The 16,221-nt window shown below is 41.0% G+C and overlaps 1 protein-coding gene across 1 annotated transcript in view; it reads left to right on the forward strand.

Moving 5' to 3' along the window:
- NYX (nyctalopin) overlaps positions 1-14,252 on the forward strand; it is a 38,021-nt gene extending 23,769 nt beyond the window's left edge. The window contains exon 3 of the mRNA XM_069760080.1: positions 11,717-14,252. Coding sequence (XP_069616181.1) covers positions 11,717-13,089 — 1,373 coding nt within the window. The 3' untranslated portion in view covers positions 13,090-14,252. The remainder of the gene's footprint in view (positions 1-11,716) is intronic.
- The last annotated feature ends 1,969 nt before the right edge of the window (positions 14,253-16,221 follow it).

Raw genomic sequence — 16,221 nt, forward strand, 5'->3', positions numbered from 1 at the left:
TATCTTCATTTTTTCAAACTTCAAGTAATTATACTTACACTATTCTATTATTTTATCTTCTTTTGGTGAAGCCATGTTTTTATTGATTTGGGGGCATGCTTAGGGTCAATGTTATGCTGAAAGGTGAAATTCATCTTTAGCTTTTTAGCAGAGCCCTGAAGGTTTAAAATTGGCTGATATTTGGAACTGTTCATAATTCTCTTCACCTCGACTAAAGCCTCAGTTTCAGCTGCCAAAAAACAGTCCCAAAACATAATGCTGTCCCCTCCATGCTTCACTCTGGGTATAGTGTTCTTTTGGTGATGAGCAGTGTTGACTTTGCTCAAACATACCTTTTGGAATTATGGCCAAAAGGTTCAACCTTGGTCTCATCAGACCATAATATGTTTTTTTTTCACATGCTTTTGACAGACTTGATGTAGCTTTTGGTAAAACATAGCTGGGCTTAGATGTTTTTCTTTATAAAAAAAAAAAAGCTTCTATTTTGCCACCCTACTCCTCAATCCAGACAGATGAAGAATGCAGGTGATTGCTTTCACATTCAGTACATAACAAGTACTTTCCAGATATTTCTGCATCTCCTTCAATGTTGCTGGAGGCCTCTTGGCAGCTTTCTGGACATTTTTTTCTCTCACCTTTTTATCAGTTTTCATGGACATCCAGTTCTAGGTAAAGTCACTGTTGTACCAAATTTAAGCCACTTCTTAATCACCGTCTTCGCCATTTTCCATGATATATCTAATTCCTTGGAAAATTTTTTTGTATCTTTCTCCTGACTGATAGATTTCAACAATGAGATCCCTTTTCTGTGTTGTAAGCTGTTTATGAACTATGGCTTCTGCCATGCAAACTAAAATGCAACTAAGAAAATGTCAGGAAAATCCTACCAGAACAGCTAGACTTTATATGTGGTTAACCCCTTCACTCCAACCCTGTTTTCACCTTCCTGACCAGGCCAACTTTTACAATTCTGACCGGCCATCACTTCAACTTATCCCAGTGATTCTGAGACTGTTTTTTTCGTGGCATGTGGTCATTCATAATAGTGGTAAATTTTGGTTGATATGATTTGTGTTTATTTATGATATCAAAAACTTAACAAAAGAATATGAAAATTTTGCAATTTTCAAAATGTGAATTTTTATGGTATTAAACCAGATAGTTATATCACACAAAATAGATAATAAATAGCATGTAACACATGTCTACTTTACATCAACATCATATTTGAAATATATATATGGAACGCCCGCTAGGACTGTGGGGTACTCAGAACTGGGCTTGGGCAGTTCTTAAAGGGGTGGTCACAGCGGCAGTGCCCGGTCCGTGGCCCTGGGAGTCCAATAAAAGGGGGATTAATGGAAATAGGAATAAAGTCTAATGTAGTATGTTTGTGATGCCACCTGTGGTATTCGGACAGGGGTGGCCGACGCTGCTTAAAGGGGTCCTCTAGGGCTGATGATTTGGCAGCAGAGATGGTCTAGTTCCCCACAGGTAGAACTTAGTCCCGAGGGCTCCCAGTGTAGTTGGTAAAGATGATAGATGGCGAGGTGCAGGAATGAATTAGAGGACACAAGGTTGCAGTCTCTTTACCTTTAACTGGTAGAATGCAGGCACAGTCCAGGGTACAAGTAACAAGTGATGGTGAGGTTCGGGCAGTCTTGAAACGATTCGCAATCCACCTAGCCAGGTGCGGATGGAAGTCTTCCTTTCTGCCCTGTGTTCTAAGTTCCTTGCTGTCTGAGACTTCACACAAGGTCCTCTCTTTCGCTCTGTCTCTTTCAGGTGGACACTACCCGCATGGCAGGCAACTCGAGCCTTTTTATAGGTGTCCCTTCTCGTGGTGACTCCGGGCTCTATCTGCTGCTGTGCCTTTGGGTCTTAATGGGACTTGCAATCTCCTTCCCTCTGGGTTCAATGGCTGGGTCTGCAATTCCCCCACCACCACGGACCCGGTGTCTGGTCTCTTGGCGCTTTCCTCTGGGGTGAACCCACTTGCAGCTCCAGACCCCAGGCTTCTGTACTTTGCCTCCTCTCCCCTCACAGTCTCTTACGATCTGTCTGACTCTCCTGTCAGGAGCTGCAGAACCTCATGTCTGCATGGCTCCCTCTCACCACAGACTGCTCCACTCCTCACTCCGACTGACTACTAACTCTTCCTCCACCCAGAATATATAGGGAAGCTATCCTCAAACCAGGTATAGAGCTCCCCCTTCTGGCCTGGAGTCAGAACAGTGTTGTGTGTACAAGTTACCTTTTAAAGGGATCCTTGCCGCTTCCAGGCATGGCATCATCCTTCCCGTGAGGAAGGCAATACCACTGTAACAACTGAAAATGCTAAAACATGACACCATTTTAAGAAAATGCACCCCTCCAAGTGCTCAAAACCACATTCAAACAGCTTATTATCCCTTTAGTTGCTTCACAGGAATTAAACAATATGAAAGGAACAAATGAAAATGTAATTTTTCCCACAAAAATGTTGCTTTAGCCCTAAATTTTTCTTTTTAACAAGAGTAACAGGTAAAAATTGATGCCAAAATTTGTTGTGCAATTTCTCCTGAGTACACTAATATCCCATATGCGGTGGAAAATTACTGTTTTGGCACACGACAGGGCTTAGAAGAGAAGGAGCAGAAACACCCAAAAGTGACCCCATTTTAAAAATTACACTTCTCGAGGAAAATATTTAGAATTGAGAGTCCTCAGTGGTTGATACCTTTTAATGGCTAACTTCTCGAGGAATTCATCTAGGGGTGTAGTGAGCATTCTTAACCCTCAGGCGATTAACAGAATTGTAGAACATTGGGCTGAATCAATGAACATTATAATTTTTTCCACAAAATGTTGCTTTGGACCCAAGTTTTTAATTTTCAAAAGGGATAATAGGAGGAAATTATTGGTGCAATGTGTTACATATTTTTTCCTGAGTACACCAATTCCCCATATGTGGTTGAAAACTACTTTTGAGGCACAGTGCAAAAGCTCAGAAGGGAAGAAGCGCCATATTGGAGTTCAGATTTTCCTGGAATGGTTTGAAGGTGCCATGTCACATTGATAAAGCCTCTGGGGTGCCAGAACAGCAGAACCCCTCCATAAGTGACCCCATTTTGCAAACTACACTCCCCAATGAATTTATCTAGGGATGCAGTGACCAGGTTGACATCACAAGTGCTCACAGAATTTTATACTATTGGACGGTGAAGAAAGTATAATTACATTTTTACCACTAAAATAATGTTTTAGCCCCAAGTTTTTAATTTTTATAAGGGCTAATAGGTTAAAATGGACCTCAGTTTGTTATTCAATTTCTACTGAGTACGCCAACACCCTACAAGTAATCAGGAACTGCTTTCTAGGCACAATGGAAAGCTCAGAAGGGAAGGAGCGCCATATAGTGCATATTTTACGGTTATTGTTTGTGGGTGCCATGAGAGAGAGCCTGAGGTTGAAACCCCAGAAATGACCTTTTTTTGCAAACTACACCTCTCAATGAATTCCTCTAAGGGTGCTGTGATCATATTGACACCACGGGTATGTCACAAAACTTTTTACCAGTGCATTGTAGTACCCGTACATCATGCCCAGTTCGTGCTTTTGGGGAAGCTGAAAGTTAGGTGAGCTCTCATCACTACAGAAATGCCTTTGTGATTTTTGGGAGGCCGAGTGATGATCAAAAAACTTCAATTTAATTTTTTTTTATGTTCACTGTGTGGTAAAAGTGATAAGGCAGCTTTATTCTTCAGATCTGTACAATTATAGCAATACCACATTTATACAATTTTTTTAATGTTTTGCACAATAAAAACTATTTTATAGAAAAAATTATTGCCTATGAATTGCTTCATTCTGAGAGCTATAGCTTTTTTATTTCTCCACTGACAGAGCTGTTTTGTTTATTTTTTTGCAGGACATGATGGCGTACCCTTTTTTTAACGGTACAATGAAAAACCATAGCTTTTTGCCATTTTTTTTTACAGCGTCCACTGAAGGGGTTAACCAGTGTGACAGTTTTATAGATCAGGTCTTTCTGGACACGGCATATGATATACTGTATGTGTACTTTATTTTTGTTTTTACATAAATCTATGTCTTCATTTGTATAATATTTTTTAATTCATTTTGTGACTTTGTTTTTAACTTTTTTACTTAGTTCCTCTATGGGACATTAACTTTTATTGCTCTGATCACTGGTATAATACATTGCAATGCCCAAGTACTGCAATGCATTATTGCTGTTAGTGGGTCACTGACAGAACGCCTATCAGACCATACTCCTGGCATGGCCTAAGAGGCCACTGTAGCTGGCAGACCCGGAGGTCGTCATTTGACCTCCAGTTGCCATGACTACCATTGGCAGCTGTGGCTACACCGGGGTCAGTGGATGCTCTGGTCTTTAGAAAGACTGCATGGACCAAAGCTCCCGCATAATGAATACCAGCACATACTGAATAAAAAAAATGCTTTTGCAGGCAAGTGGTGGCCGTGGCACATGGACTGCAGTATAATCGCATGTTTGCTGTGCACTTAATTCCTTTTGCTTATTTAATTGAGCAAGGGAAAATCTGAGGAGTCTGATCCAGAGACAGTGAGGGCACCAGGCCTCTGATCTGAGCGATATTGGGACTATAAAACTTTCATCTCACTAATCTATTCCAATTAAGGATTCATTCTCTGAGCTCAGTTTGTTTGTTTATTTAACTCTGCTGTTCTATTCATTTCCACTATATACTTGTACTGCTCCGGTCATTTTTGACCGGACCTATTAAAATGCTGTTTTAGCTACTTAAATTTGTTGCATTATTATACTGTATGTGAGCATGGTTGGTCATTATAAAAAAAAACGTAAAAAAACTCAATTTTTTAACTTATTTTGTGTTTATAAACGTTACAAGGGCTTATTGAAATCTGCACATAAATTACAAATTTGAGCTTAATTAACTAAAACAACTACTACTACTACTACTACTATAACAACTATAACTATAACTAAAATTAACTATACCGAGTATAAAATGTAACTGCGTGCAAACATTTTGAAAAAAAAATATTAAAAATAATAAATAAAATCAGTTTTTTTTTTCAGAAAATCTTCACATAATTCTATTGTTTACATTCAGGATAACAATAATACACATGTCTGCCTAGTCCATTATCATGTCCGGCTTTCTATCTTCTCGATTGCTTATTGCATCATCATTGTGCATTGTGCTCATAAGTATCACTTGTTTATTTTTTTGGGGAACATAAGAAACCACTGTTGTGTTTTGAGTGAAATAAAACATGGAACTATGTACACCTTTTTTGCTGAGAATACCTTGTGGAAGCTCAGGCTTGTTTGCACAGAACTGTATTGAAAGCCAATATGTTGTTTTTTTTTTTTTACACTTGTACTGTTCCCGGTCAAAAATGACCGAATAGCATTTTAACTAATTTTATGGTTTGCATGTGTAAATCTGCACCTAAAGCAACTGTTTACTTAATAAACAATAGTAGATGCAATAAGTAGTCTCAAAAGAACTTATAACTCATTTGTTTTACTAAAAAAATGGCTGAAATTAGCTAAAATGCTATTTGGTCATTTTTGACCGGGAACAGTACAAGTGTAAAAAAAAATGTGGCACAAAAACTAAACAAAAAAAAAAAAAAAAAAAAAGGACCCTTAGAAAGAACCCCTCAAATTAGGAAAATAGAGGTAACCACAAGTTTCAGATCCGCATAATGAATTGTTTAAAAAATATCAAAGTTCAAAAACGGTCATTTTTGACCAAACAGTACAGCAGGGTAAAGAGTGTTTTTTCAGATACTTTGTTATACCATGCCTAAGGAGACCTAAGAGGTCTCAAAAGCTTGCTTTGTAACATAATTTATTTTATTTCTGTTAGCCATTAATATGTATCGTGACTAAAGATGAGCGAATGTGATCAGGTCAGGGCTTATTCGGCAAGCTATAGCGCTTACCAAATAAGCTGCAGAGAGGAAACCCGGATACCTGGATCGCTCCGGCTGATCAGCTGCTCGGCTCCGCAGCTGTATGTGTCGCGGCTGTGTGACAGGGTTCGCTCTGCAGCTTATTCTGTAAGCGCTATAGCATGCCGAATAAGCAGGGACCCGAGCAAATTCGCTCATCTCTAATCATAACCACAAGATTATTATGTCGTTTTTCCCACCGAGAGTAATCAAATTTGAAAAACGCATCGCAGGTGAGTTTACACAGAGTTAAAAAGAAGCACAGTGGGCTTTCTGAGATTTCTGTAAATCCCATCCACTTTGCTAGAACTGTAAGATGCTCTGTTCTTGATGCAGCAAAAACATGCAGCGTCAAAAACGCATCAAAAGCTCATTGTGGGAACATAGCCTAAGAATTGTCTTATCTTTCAATGCTACAGTGTGATCCATATACCGTATATACTTGAGTATAAGCCGACCCGAGTATAAGCCGACCCCCCTAATTTTGCCACAAAAAACTGGGAAAACTTATTGACTCGAGTATAAGCCTAGGGTGGAAATGCAGCATTTACCGGTGAATTTCAAAAATAAAAATAGATCATTATTTCCCCATAGCTGTGCCATATAGTGCTCTGCACCGTTCATTTTGCCCCATATCTGTGCCCCATACTGTGCTCTGCACCGTTCATTTTGTCCCATAGCTGTGCCATATAGTGCTCTGCACCGTTCATTGTGCCCCATATACAGTGCTCTGCACCGTTCATTGTGCCCCAGAGCTGTGCCCATATACGGTGCTCTGCACCGATCATTGTGCCCCAGAGCTGTGCCCATATACGGTGCTCTGCACCGTTCATTGTGCCCCAGAGCTGTGCCCATATACGGTGCTCTGCACCGTTCATTGTGCCCCATAGCTGTGCCCATATACGGTGCTCTGCACCGTTCATTGTGCCCCAGAGCTGTGCCCATATACGGTGCTCTGCACCGTTCATTGTGCCCCAGAGCTGTGCCCATATACGGTGCTCTGCACCGTTCATTGTGCCCCAGAGCTGTGCCCATATACGGTGCTCTGCACCGTTCATTGTGCCCCATAGATGCTCCACATAAATCTCTGCCACTGCTGCTGCAATAAAAAAACAAACAAACACATACTCACCTCCCTTGATTGCAGCTCCCAGCGTCTCGTTCCGGCGCCTCCATCTTCCCGGCGTCTCTGCTCTGACTGATCAGGCAGAGGGCGCCGCGCACACTATATGCGTCATCGCGCCCTCTGACCTGCACAGTCAGAGCGCAGACGCCGGGAAGATGGAGGCGCCGGCCGGGAAGATGGAGCGACGCCCGGCGGCTGGAACGCGGACAGGTGAATATGCTATACTTACCTAGTCCGGGCGATCCTCGTGCTGTCCCTCTGCCTGTCACAGCTGTCTTCGGTGCCGCAGCTTCTTTCTCTATCAGCGGTCACCGGCACCGCTGATTAGAGGAATGAATAGGCGGCTCCGCCCTGGGAGGTGGAGCCGCCTATTCATTTTTTTAATGAGCGGTCCCACGTGACTGCTGAAGAGGGGAAGACACTGCAGCACAGAAGCCCATGGGACGGCAGGGACAGCGCGAGGATCGCTGGGACTAGGTAAGTATACCTCAGCGCCCTCACCCCCTCACCCGCCGACCCTGCCACCCACCTTGACTCGAGTATAAGCCGAGAGGGGCACTTTCAGCCCAAAAATTTGGGCTGAAAATCTCGGCTTATACTCGAGTATATACGGTAGTCACATGGAATATTAAATAAAGGGACCTCTCATGTTGAAAATAGTATCTGATCTTCATCAGGATGTTATAAAGCAGGAGCAGCTGATCAGAATCATATACAGTTTTGTGGGAGAAGTTTCAGTAAAGCTTGCATTTTATTCATTACAATCCCTACTGTTTGTATGCTCATGAGTCCGGTGGGCGACCCCTGCATGATCGTGCATTCAGATGGAACTACCAAACACTGATAAGGACCACCCCCTGGACTTGTCTTCCATTAATTGAAATCCTTGGTGACTGTATGCATATGGGTCCAGTGCGTTGTCCTACTCTGTGTTTAGCAGTTATTTCTGCATGTTCGGTCATACAGGGCCCACCTACTGGACTCCTATGCATTTTAATACCAGGGATTTCAATGAATAAATTACAAGTTATACTGATTTTTTTCCCACAAACCTATACATCATTCTGCTCGGCTTCTCCTGCTTTATACAATGTTGTCCACAGATCGGACTGCATGTACAATGTGACAGGTGCTCTACCACTTGGCTCTGGATCAAGCATAGTACATTTCAATTATTAAATTCAGAAAACTACATCAATTTCACAAAAATATTTAGAATTGAGAGTCCTCAGTGGTTGATACCTTTTAATGGCTAACTGAAAAGATGGTAACAAATTGCAAGCTTTCGAGACTACATACGTCTCTTCATCAGGCAAAGACTAAAACAAATTCTGAAGAATCACATATTTATGCACAACATAGTATAGAAAAAAAAAAGGGGGGGGGGAAAAAAACCATGGATAAGCCAGGTGACATGAATCAGAATTCCCATGGGTGATAAACAGTTACGTCCATAAATATTTTGACAGCTCTTAGATAAGGATTGTTTTATTGTCCTCTGATTAGGGTCTCTGTTTTGATGACCCCTCATAGTCTGAGGGGCAAGTTCCTTAGTTGATGTAAAAAGACATAAATCCATGCGACACATTCATTCCGTCAGTGAGAGTGTCAAAGGTCGTCATCAGTTTATATTCCCAGACCCTTCTGTCTTTCTGCGATTTGAAGTTACCTTCAAGCACCAGTAATTTCATGTCCATAATGTGATGATTTGGGAGACAGAAATGTATTGCCACAGGTATATCCATTTTTTTTCTCTTATTGTATGGCGGTGAGAGTTCATTCTTGTTCTCAGTTTCTGCCCTGTATCCCCCACATACAGACCCCCAGTTGGACATTTAGTACAAATAATTAGGTACACCACATTAGAAGTGTCGCAGCTGAAAGTACCTGGGATCTTGTAGTCCTGATGTGAGTTGGGAATCTTTATCTTGTCCGTGGTCATTATAAATGGACAGGTTTTACATTTTTTCTGGTTGCAAGGAAAGGTACCTGCAGCTGTTGGAGAGGACAGGGAGCTCTTGACAATGATGCTTCTTAGTTTTGGGGGCTGCCTAAAACACAGTAGTGGGGGGTCTGGAAAAATGGATTGTAAGCAGGCATCTTTTTGCAGTAAAGGTTGTAATTTCCGCAGCTCCCCTTAGCACCTCCAGATTTGGATTGTAGGTGACCACTAGAGGTATCCGGTTATTTTCTTCTTTAGCTTTGTAATGTAGCAGGTGATTCCTTGATATTCTGGTGGCTCTTGTGATCTGATTTTCAATTGTTCTTGGATGGTAGCCCTGATTCAAAAAGGTCTTTCTGAGGCGACCAAGGTGCTCATCCCTATCCATTGGGTTGGAACATATACGATTGTATCTGATGGCTTGGCTGTAGACAATAGAGTTTTTTATGTGTTTTGGATGGAAACTGTCACATGTAAGGTATGTTGGACTGTCGATTGGCTTCTGATACAGGGATGTCTCTATTTTATTGTTCTGCAGCTTAATAATGGTGTCCAAAAAGTTAATTTCAGTGCAGGAGTAGTTGAGTGTCAAGTTGATGGTTGGATGAAATTGATTAAACTGTTCATGGAACGTCTTTAGCTGTGGCTCAGACTCCGTCCACATGATTAAAATGTCATCAATGTAGCGGTAGTACGCCAGAGGCCTGATGGGACAGGAGGACAAAAACTCGCTTTCAAGCTTGGCCATGAAAAGATTTGCATACTGTGGGGCCATTTTACTTCCCATTGCTGTGCCAGTCTCCTGTAGATAGATCTTCTTGTCAAACTCAAAGTAATTGTGGGTGAGGATGAATTTTATAAGTTTCACCACAGAATTTGCATCAGTCCCTGTGTTTTCCAGAAAGAATTTGCAGGCATTTAATCCATCCTGGTGTGGGATATTGGAGTACAAAGATTCACATCCATGGTGGCCAGGATGGTTCCTTCTGGTAGAGGACCTATTTATTCAATAGGTCAGTTGTGTCCTGAATGAAGCTGGGTGTATCCTTTACCAGGGGTTTAAGAATACCCTCTACCCATCCAGATACCTGCTCAGTAAGGGTGACCACACATGAAACAATTGGTCTTCTTGGGTTTCCAGATTTGTGGATTTTGGGAAGCATGTAGAATGTCCCTGTTCTTGGACTTTCTGGTATCAGGTCATTGGTTCTTATGGATTCGTTGGGCAGACAAGGTACCAACTTGTTTAGTTCCTTGTAATAATCCTGTGTAGGATCCGACTCCAATTGTCCAACAGACAACTTATGGACACACGCTACTACAAAAAATTGGAGTCGGATCCTACACAAAATCACCCCCTTTTCACCCCATCCTATATAAAACAATTAAAAAAAGAAAAACCTACACGTATTTGGTATCGCCGTGTTCAGAATCGCCCGATCTATCAATAAAAAAAGCATTAACCTGATCGCTAAACAGCGTAGCGAGAAAAAAATCCGAAACGCCAGAATTACGTTTTTTTGGTCGCCGTGACATTGTTTTAAAATGCAATAACGGGCGATCAAAAGAACGTATCTGCATCGAAATGGTATCATTAAAAACGTCAGCTCGGCACGCAAAAAATAAGCCCTCACCCGACCCCAGATCACGAAAAATGGAGACGCTTCAGGTATTGGAAAATGGCACTTTTTTTTTTTTTTAAAGCAAAGTTTTGAATTTTTTTTCACCACTTGGATAAAAAATAACCTAGACATGTTAGGTGTCTATGAACTCGTAATCACCTAGAGAATCACGATGGCAGGTTTGTTTTACCATTTAATGAACCTAGCAAAAAAGCCAAACAAAAAACAAGTGTGGGATTGCACTTTTTTTGCAATTTCACCGCACTTGGAATTTTTTTCCCGTTTTCTAGTAAAAGACATGGTAAAACCAATGGTGTTGTTCAAAAGTACAACTTGTCCCGCAAAAAATAAGCCCTCACGTGACCATATTGACGGAAAAATAAAAAAGTTATGGCTCTGGGAAGGAGGGAAGTGAAAAATGAAAGAGCAAAAACGAAAAAGGGCCGTGACTTGAAGGGGTTAAAGGTAACTTCAAATCGCAGAAAGACAGAAGGGTCTGGGAATATAAACGGATGACGACCTTTGACACTCTCACTGACAGAATGAATGTGTCGCATAGATTTATGTCTTTTTACATCAACTAAGGAACTTGCCCCTCAGACTATGAGGGGTCATCACAGCAGAGACCCTAATCAGAGGACAATAAAACAATCCTTATCTAAGAGCTGGCCAAATATTTATGGACGTAACTGTTTATCACCCATGGTAATTCTGCTTCATGTCACCTGGCTTATCCATGGTTTCCCCCCCCCCCCTTTTTTTTCTATACTATGTTGTGCATAAATATGTGATTCTTCAGAATTTGGTTTAGTCTTTGCCTGATGAAGAGACCTGTGTAGTCTTGAAAGCTTGCAATTTCTTACCATCTTTTCAGTTAGCCATTAAAAGGGATCAACCACTGAGGACTCTCAATTCTAAATATTTTTCTTTCTACTGGCTAACACGGTACCAAGATATATTTCTTTCCTGTATCAATTTTACAAGTCATGTAAAAAAATGCAGAATGTGTTTTCTTTTACACAATATCTAACAAGGATTGTTTTTTTTTTCTTGTAGCTGTTCTTTTTATTCAGCCACTTTATGCCATATGGGCTTGTTACCGCTCCTGTCCATCAAGTTGTGCTTGTACTCACGAACGAAACTGCTCTGTTTTATGTGACCGAATAGGACTTCTCGAGATCCCTAATGAATTTCCATGTGAAGCTTCCTTTATTAACCTGGATAAAAACAATATCAAATTTCTCTCAGAACGGGCTTTTGGGACTCTGCCTTCATTAAAACTTCTTTCACTGAGTCACAACAACATATCATTTATTACTCCTGGGGCTTTCAAAGGATTGCCCAATCTGATTGAGCTCAAAATGGCCCACAATGAGTACATTCGATATTTGCACACTCAAACCTTTTCTGCGTCAAAGAAGCTAATAAAATTAGATTTAGCAGACTGCAATTTGTTCAACATTCCTGACAGGCTTTTTGTTGATCTTCCATTACTACGAGAACTTATGTTTTTTCAAAACAACTTTCGGAGGATTCCAGGAGCTATTCGAGGAATGAAGAGTTTGACTCATGTGTATCTGGAAAGTAACAGGATTGAGGCTGTGGCTTATAATTCTCTTCAAGATATACCTAATCTAACCTACCTTAACCTCCAAGACAATAAAATAAATGTGATCCATGATAAATCTTTTCAAGATTGTCAGAAAATGGAGTATCTTTTTCTTAATGACAACTTACTAAATGAGCTTCCAGGAAACTCCTTCAAAGGACTAAAGAAACTGAAGATGCTAAACTTAGGTGGTAACTATATACGAAATGTCTCAGGTGTTTGGTTTCAAGATTTAATTGAGCTGGAAGTTCTTTATCTAGACAGAAACAAGATAAGCTTCATTGAAGAAGAAGCTTTTGAAAACCTCACCAGCTTAGTATCTTTGCATCTAAATAGCAACAACTTGACATCTTTACCCTTTGAAGTTTTTAAACCAGTGTATTTCATAGGAAGGCTATACCTTTTCAAGAATCCATGGGAATGCGATTGCAGAATTGAATGGTTAAGAGAATGGATGGAGAGTTACAAGCTTGTACGAGATATTCCGTGCTCATCACCATCATCATTGGCTGGCATTGACCTCAGCAGTGTTTTCTTTCAAAAGTCTATCGAAGGAGTCTGCCTGGACCCAACAGAGCAAAATTTTACTTACTATATTCCCCTTCCTACAGAGCGGCTTCTGTCTACAATGGAATCCAAACTTAGTAGCTTGATCTCCAAACTACTTTTGCCTAAAACAATTAGTGAAGATTTTGGAAACACAACTGAAAGTTTTGATAACAGCACATATAGTGAAACTAGCAAGGCCCCTACTGTTCCATCATCACAGAGTATAACATTTATGTTAATTCTAGTTTATTTGGGAATAAATATATTTTAGGCTGTCAATAAGGATCTCATGAATGGCACTGAAAAAATGATGTCTTGACAGCTGCTCACTAACTTACACAATTGCAACACTAAATGTTATTTTTATGACTAGTGGTTAAAGGGAATCTGTATCCAGATTTATACTGCGCCAACCGGGGGCAGCATAAAGTAGGACCCAGCAGTATATTGCTAACTGGACTCCTTATAGTTAACATCTGCTCCTTATGTTTTATCCGCTGCAGCGCTGCTTGTTCTTTTAGTGAGGAGCTAGTGCTGTGTTGTTCTTGTAATCATGAGCTTTGCTATCCTTATCTCTGCCCTTGATGGATTTGTTTGCGTTTTAAAGTATTCTAACCTATTTTGCAACTAGAACTTGGCACTCCAGATAGTAATGCTGAGATGGAGTTAAAGGGAAGGTGCCATCAAAAATTTTTTTTTCCAGCAATTGAAAAAATGTAAAGAATTAATGTTTACATTTTCTTAAAAAATATTATCATTTGTTTCTAATTTAGTAAAATATGAAAATTTTAAAAGGTTTGGTATTTCCACTTTTAAACACTAGGGGGAGCAGCTACTGAAATTTGACGAAAACCTAGTGTACAACTAGCTCACATTTCTGCACTGCAGCAATTATGGGCTGAGTCTGCTGACAGGGGTGTGATGTCATTTCTCTTCTCCCCTTCTGGGTGTTTGCTAAAGGATAAGAGTTTAATATTCAGGAACACGGTGAGCAGCCATTTTGTTGGTGACTGCAAAGTTATACTGACAAGTAGACAGTCACCAAGGATGGCAGGCAGCAAGGATTTTGGGAGATATATGGTGGAGGGAGCAGCATGACAGCAGCACAGAGTATTTCAGGAGAACAGTGTGCTGGTCTACGGGGGGAACCCTGTTCAGTGCGCAGGGCAGCCAGGGATTGTACATAGAGCTCTGTCTTTTATACACATGGATGGACTGTCTGCTTCTCTGCTCCACAGAAATCCAGGAAATATTTCTGCTGATTGATGGCCTGTTCTGATCCAGACTTTGCATGCAAAGGCCCCATTCCCCTCCTCAGATCCAGTCTTCTCCATCCAGGCACTTTCCCTTTAATAATTATGTAACTATGTAATTATAGAAGACAAAGAAAAGGCTGAGGTATTAAAAGGGCACTTTTCATCTGTGTTCACCAGTGAACTGTCTCTAACATGGATCATTCAACTAGGCAAAAATCACAACCTGATATAACTAGTTTAACGCAAAAAGAAATAGACCTGAGCAATTTAAATATTGACAGATCCTCTGGCCCAGATGGCATTCATCCACGGATACTGAGGGAATTGAGCTCAATAATTAACAGACCACTGTATCTCATATTCTATTGTAACAGGGGTGGTGTCACGGGATTGGTGGATGGCTCACATGGTACCCGATATTTAAAGGGAACCTGTCACCCCGTTTTTTCAGATTGAGATAAAAATACTGTTAAATAGGGCCTGCGCTGTGCGTTACAATAGTGTATGTAGTGTACCCGCTTTCCGTTGGTGGCGTAGTGGTGTTCGCATGTCGAAGTGCCGAATCCACTGCGAGCAGGTGAAGAAAAAGCGCGCGATCTGCGCTATTACCCTTGTCATCGGTGGGGGCGGCCATCTTCCTGAGGCCGCGCGTGCGCAGATGGAGTGCTCTGCTGCACGGGGCTTCAGGAAAATGGCCACGGGATGCTGAGCGTGCGCAGATGGAGATCGCGGCGGCCATTTTCCCAAAGCCGAGTTTGCATCTCGGCTTCAGGAAAATGGCCGCCGCGAAAACGGCGACTTTGGTAATGTATTTCGCAGCATAGGTGGGGAATCAGGGTACACTACATACACTATTGTAACGCACAGCTCAGGCCCTATTTAACAGTATTTTTATCTCAATCTGAAAAAACGGGGTGACAGGTTCCCTTTAAGAAAGGTAAGAAGGTGGATCCAGGCAACTACCATCCGGTAAGCCTGACATCAGCAGTGTGCAAAATTTTTGAGATGACCTGCAGAAATATATTGTAGATAATAAAATAACTGACAGTCAGCATGGATTCATGAAGAATAAGTTGTGTATAACTAACATGTTGGATTTCTATGAGTAGGTAAGTGCAAATCTGGATGTTGGTAATGCGGCCGATGTGATTTTTGTGGACGTTGCAAAGGCATTTGAAACTGTTCCACATAACAGCCTTATACTGAAGCTACAGATGCAAGCACGGAGGTTAACTAAGTGCAGATGGGTAAGGAATTGTCTAAATAACTGGAAACAAAAAGTTGTCATAAATGGTACGTTCCATAAATGGCATATAGTCAGCAATGGGGTACTACAGGCAGGGCTGCCACTAGGAATTTCGGGGCCCCATACTGGCAAAATTTTTGGGCCCCCTTGAGACTCCACCCAGGCTCCATCCCAGCTCTGACTACACATCCCAAACCTTCCACAGTCCTACCGCCTGCTCTTGGAAAAACCCATCTTCTGCACCACGTTCTCACCAATGTGATATTAACAGCTCCCAGCAGACTCCAGATCACATGGCCAAAAGAATTTTTAAGCCACCACTACAAGGTAAACTCTTTTGGCAGGGCCCTACTCTACTCTAACCTATTAAACATTTCTTAAAATATCCAATACTCTTTTTAGGTATATTTTTATTTCTTTTTCTTTAAGGGAATGAGTCACATATATTTTTTAGAATGACCATTAATACCACATACAAGGGACAAATATCATCACACCATAACCAGATGACATATTACCACCACATAGTGACAGAATAATACCACATACAAGGAACAAGTACCTCCATACCGTGACCAGATCACCTATTACCATCACATAGTAAACAGATAATACCACATACAGGGAGAAATACCGCAACACCATAACCAGATCACATACTACCACCACCACATAGTGACCGAATACTACAATACTGATCAGTAATAAAAAAAACACTAATGCCATTACACACAGGAGCTCTGTATATAATGTCAGTGTACAGGTAATACAGTGATCACTGGTGTCATTATACAGAGGAGCTCTGTATATAGTGTCAGAGGACAGGTAATACAGTGATCACCAATGACATTACACACAGGAGCCCTTTATATAGTGTCAGTGTACAGATAATACAGTGATC

The sequence above is a fragment of the Ranitomeya imitator genome, chromosome 3, assembly GCF_032444005.1.
Source record: "Ranitomeya imitator isolate aRanImi1 chromosome 3, aRanImi1.pri, whole genome shotgun sequence".
Classification (NCBI taxonomy): Eukaryota; Metazoa; Chordata; class Amphibia; order Anura; family Dendrobatidae; genus Ranitomeya; species Ranitomeya imitator.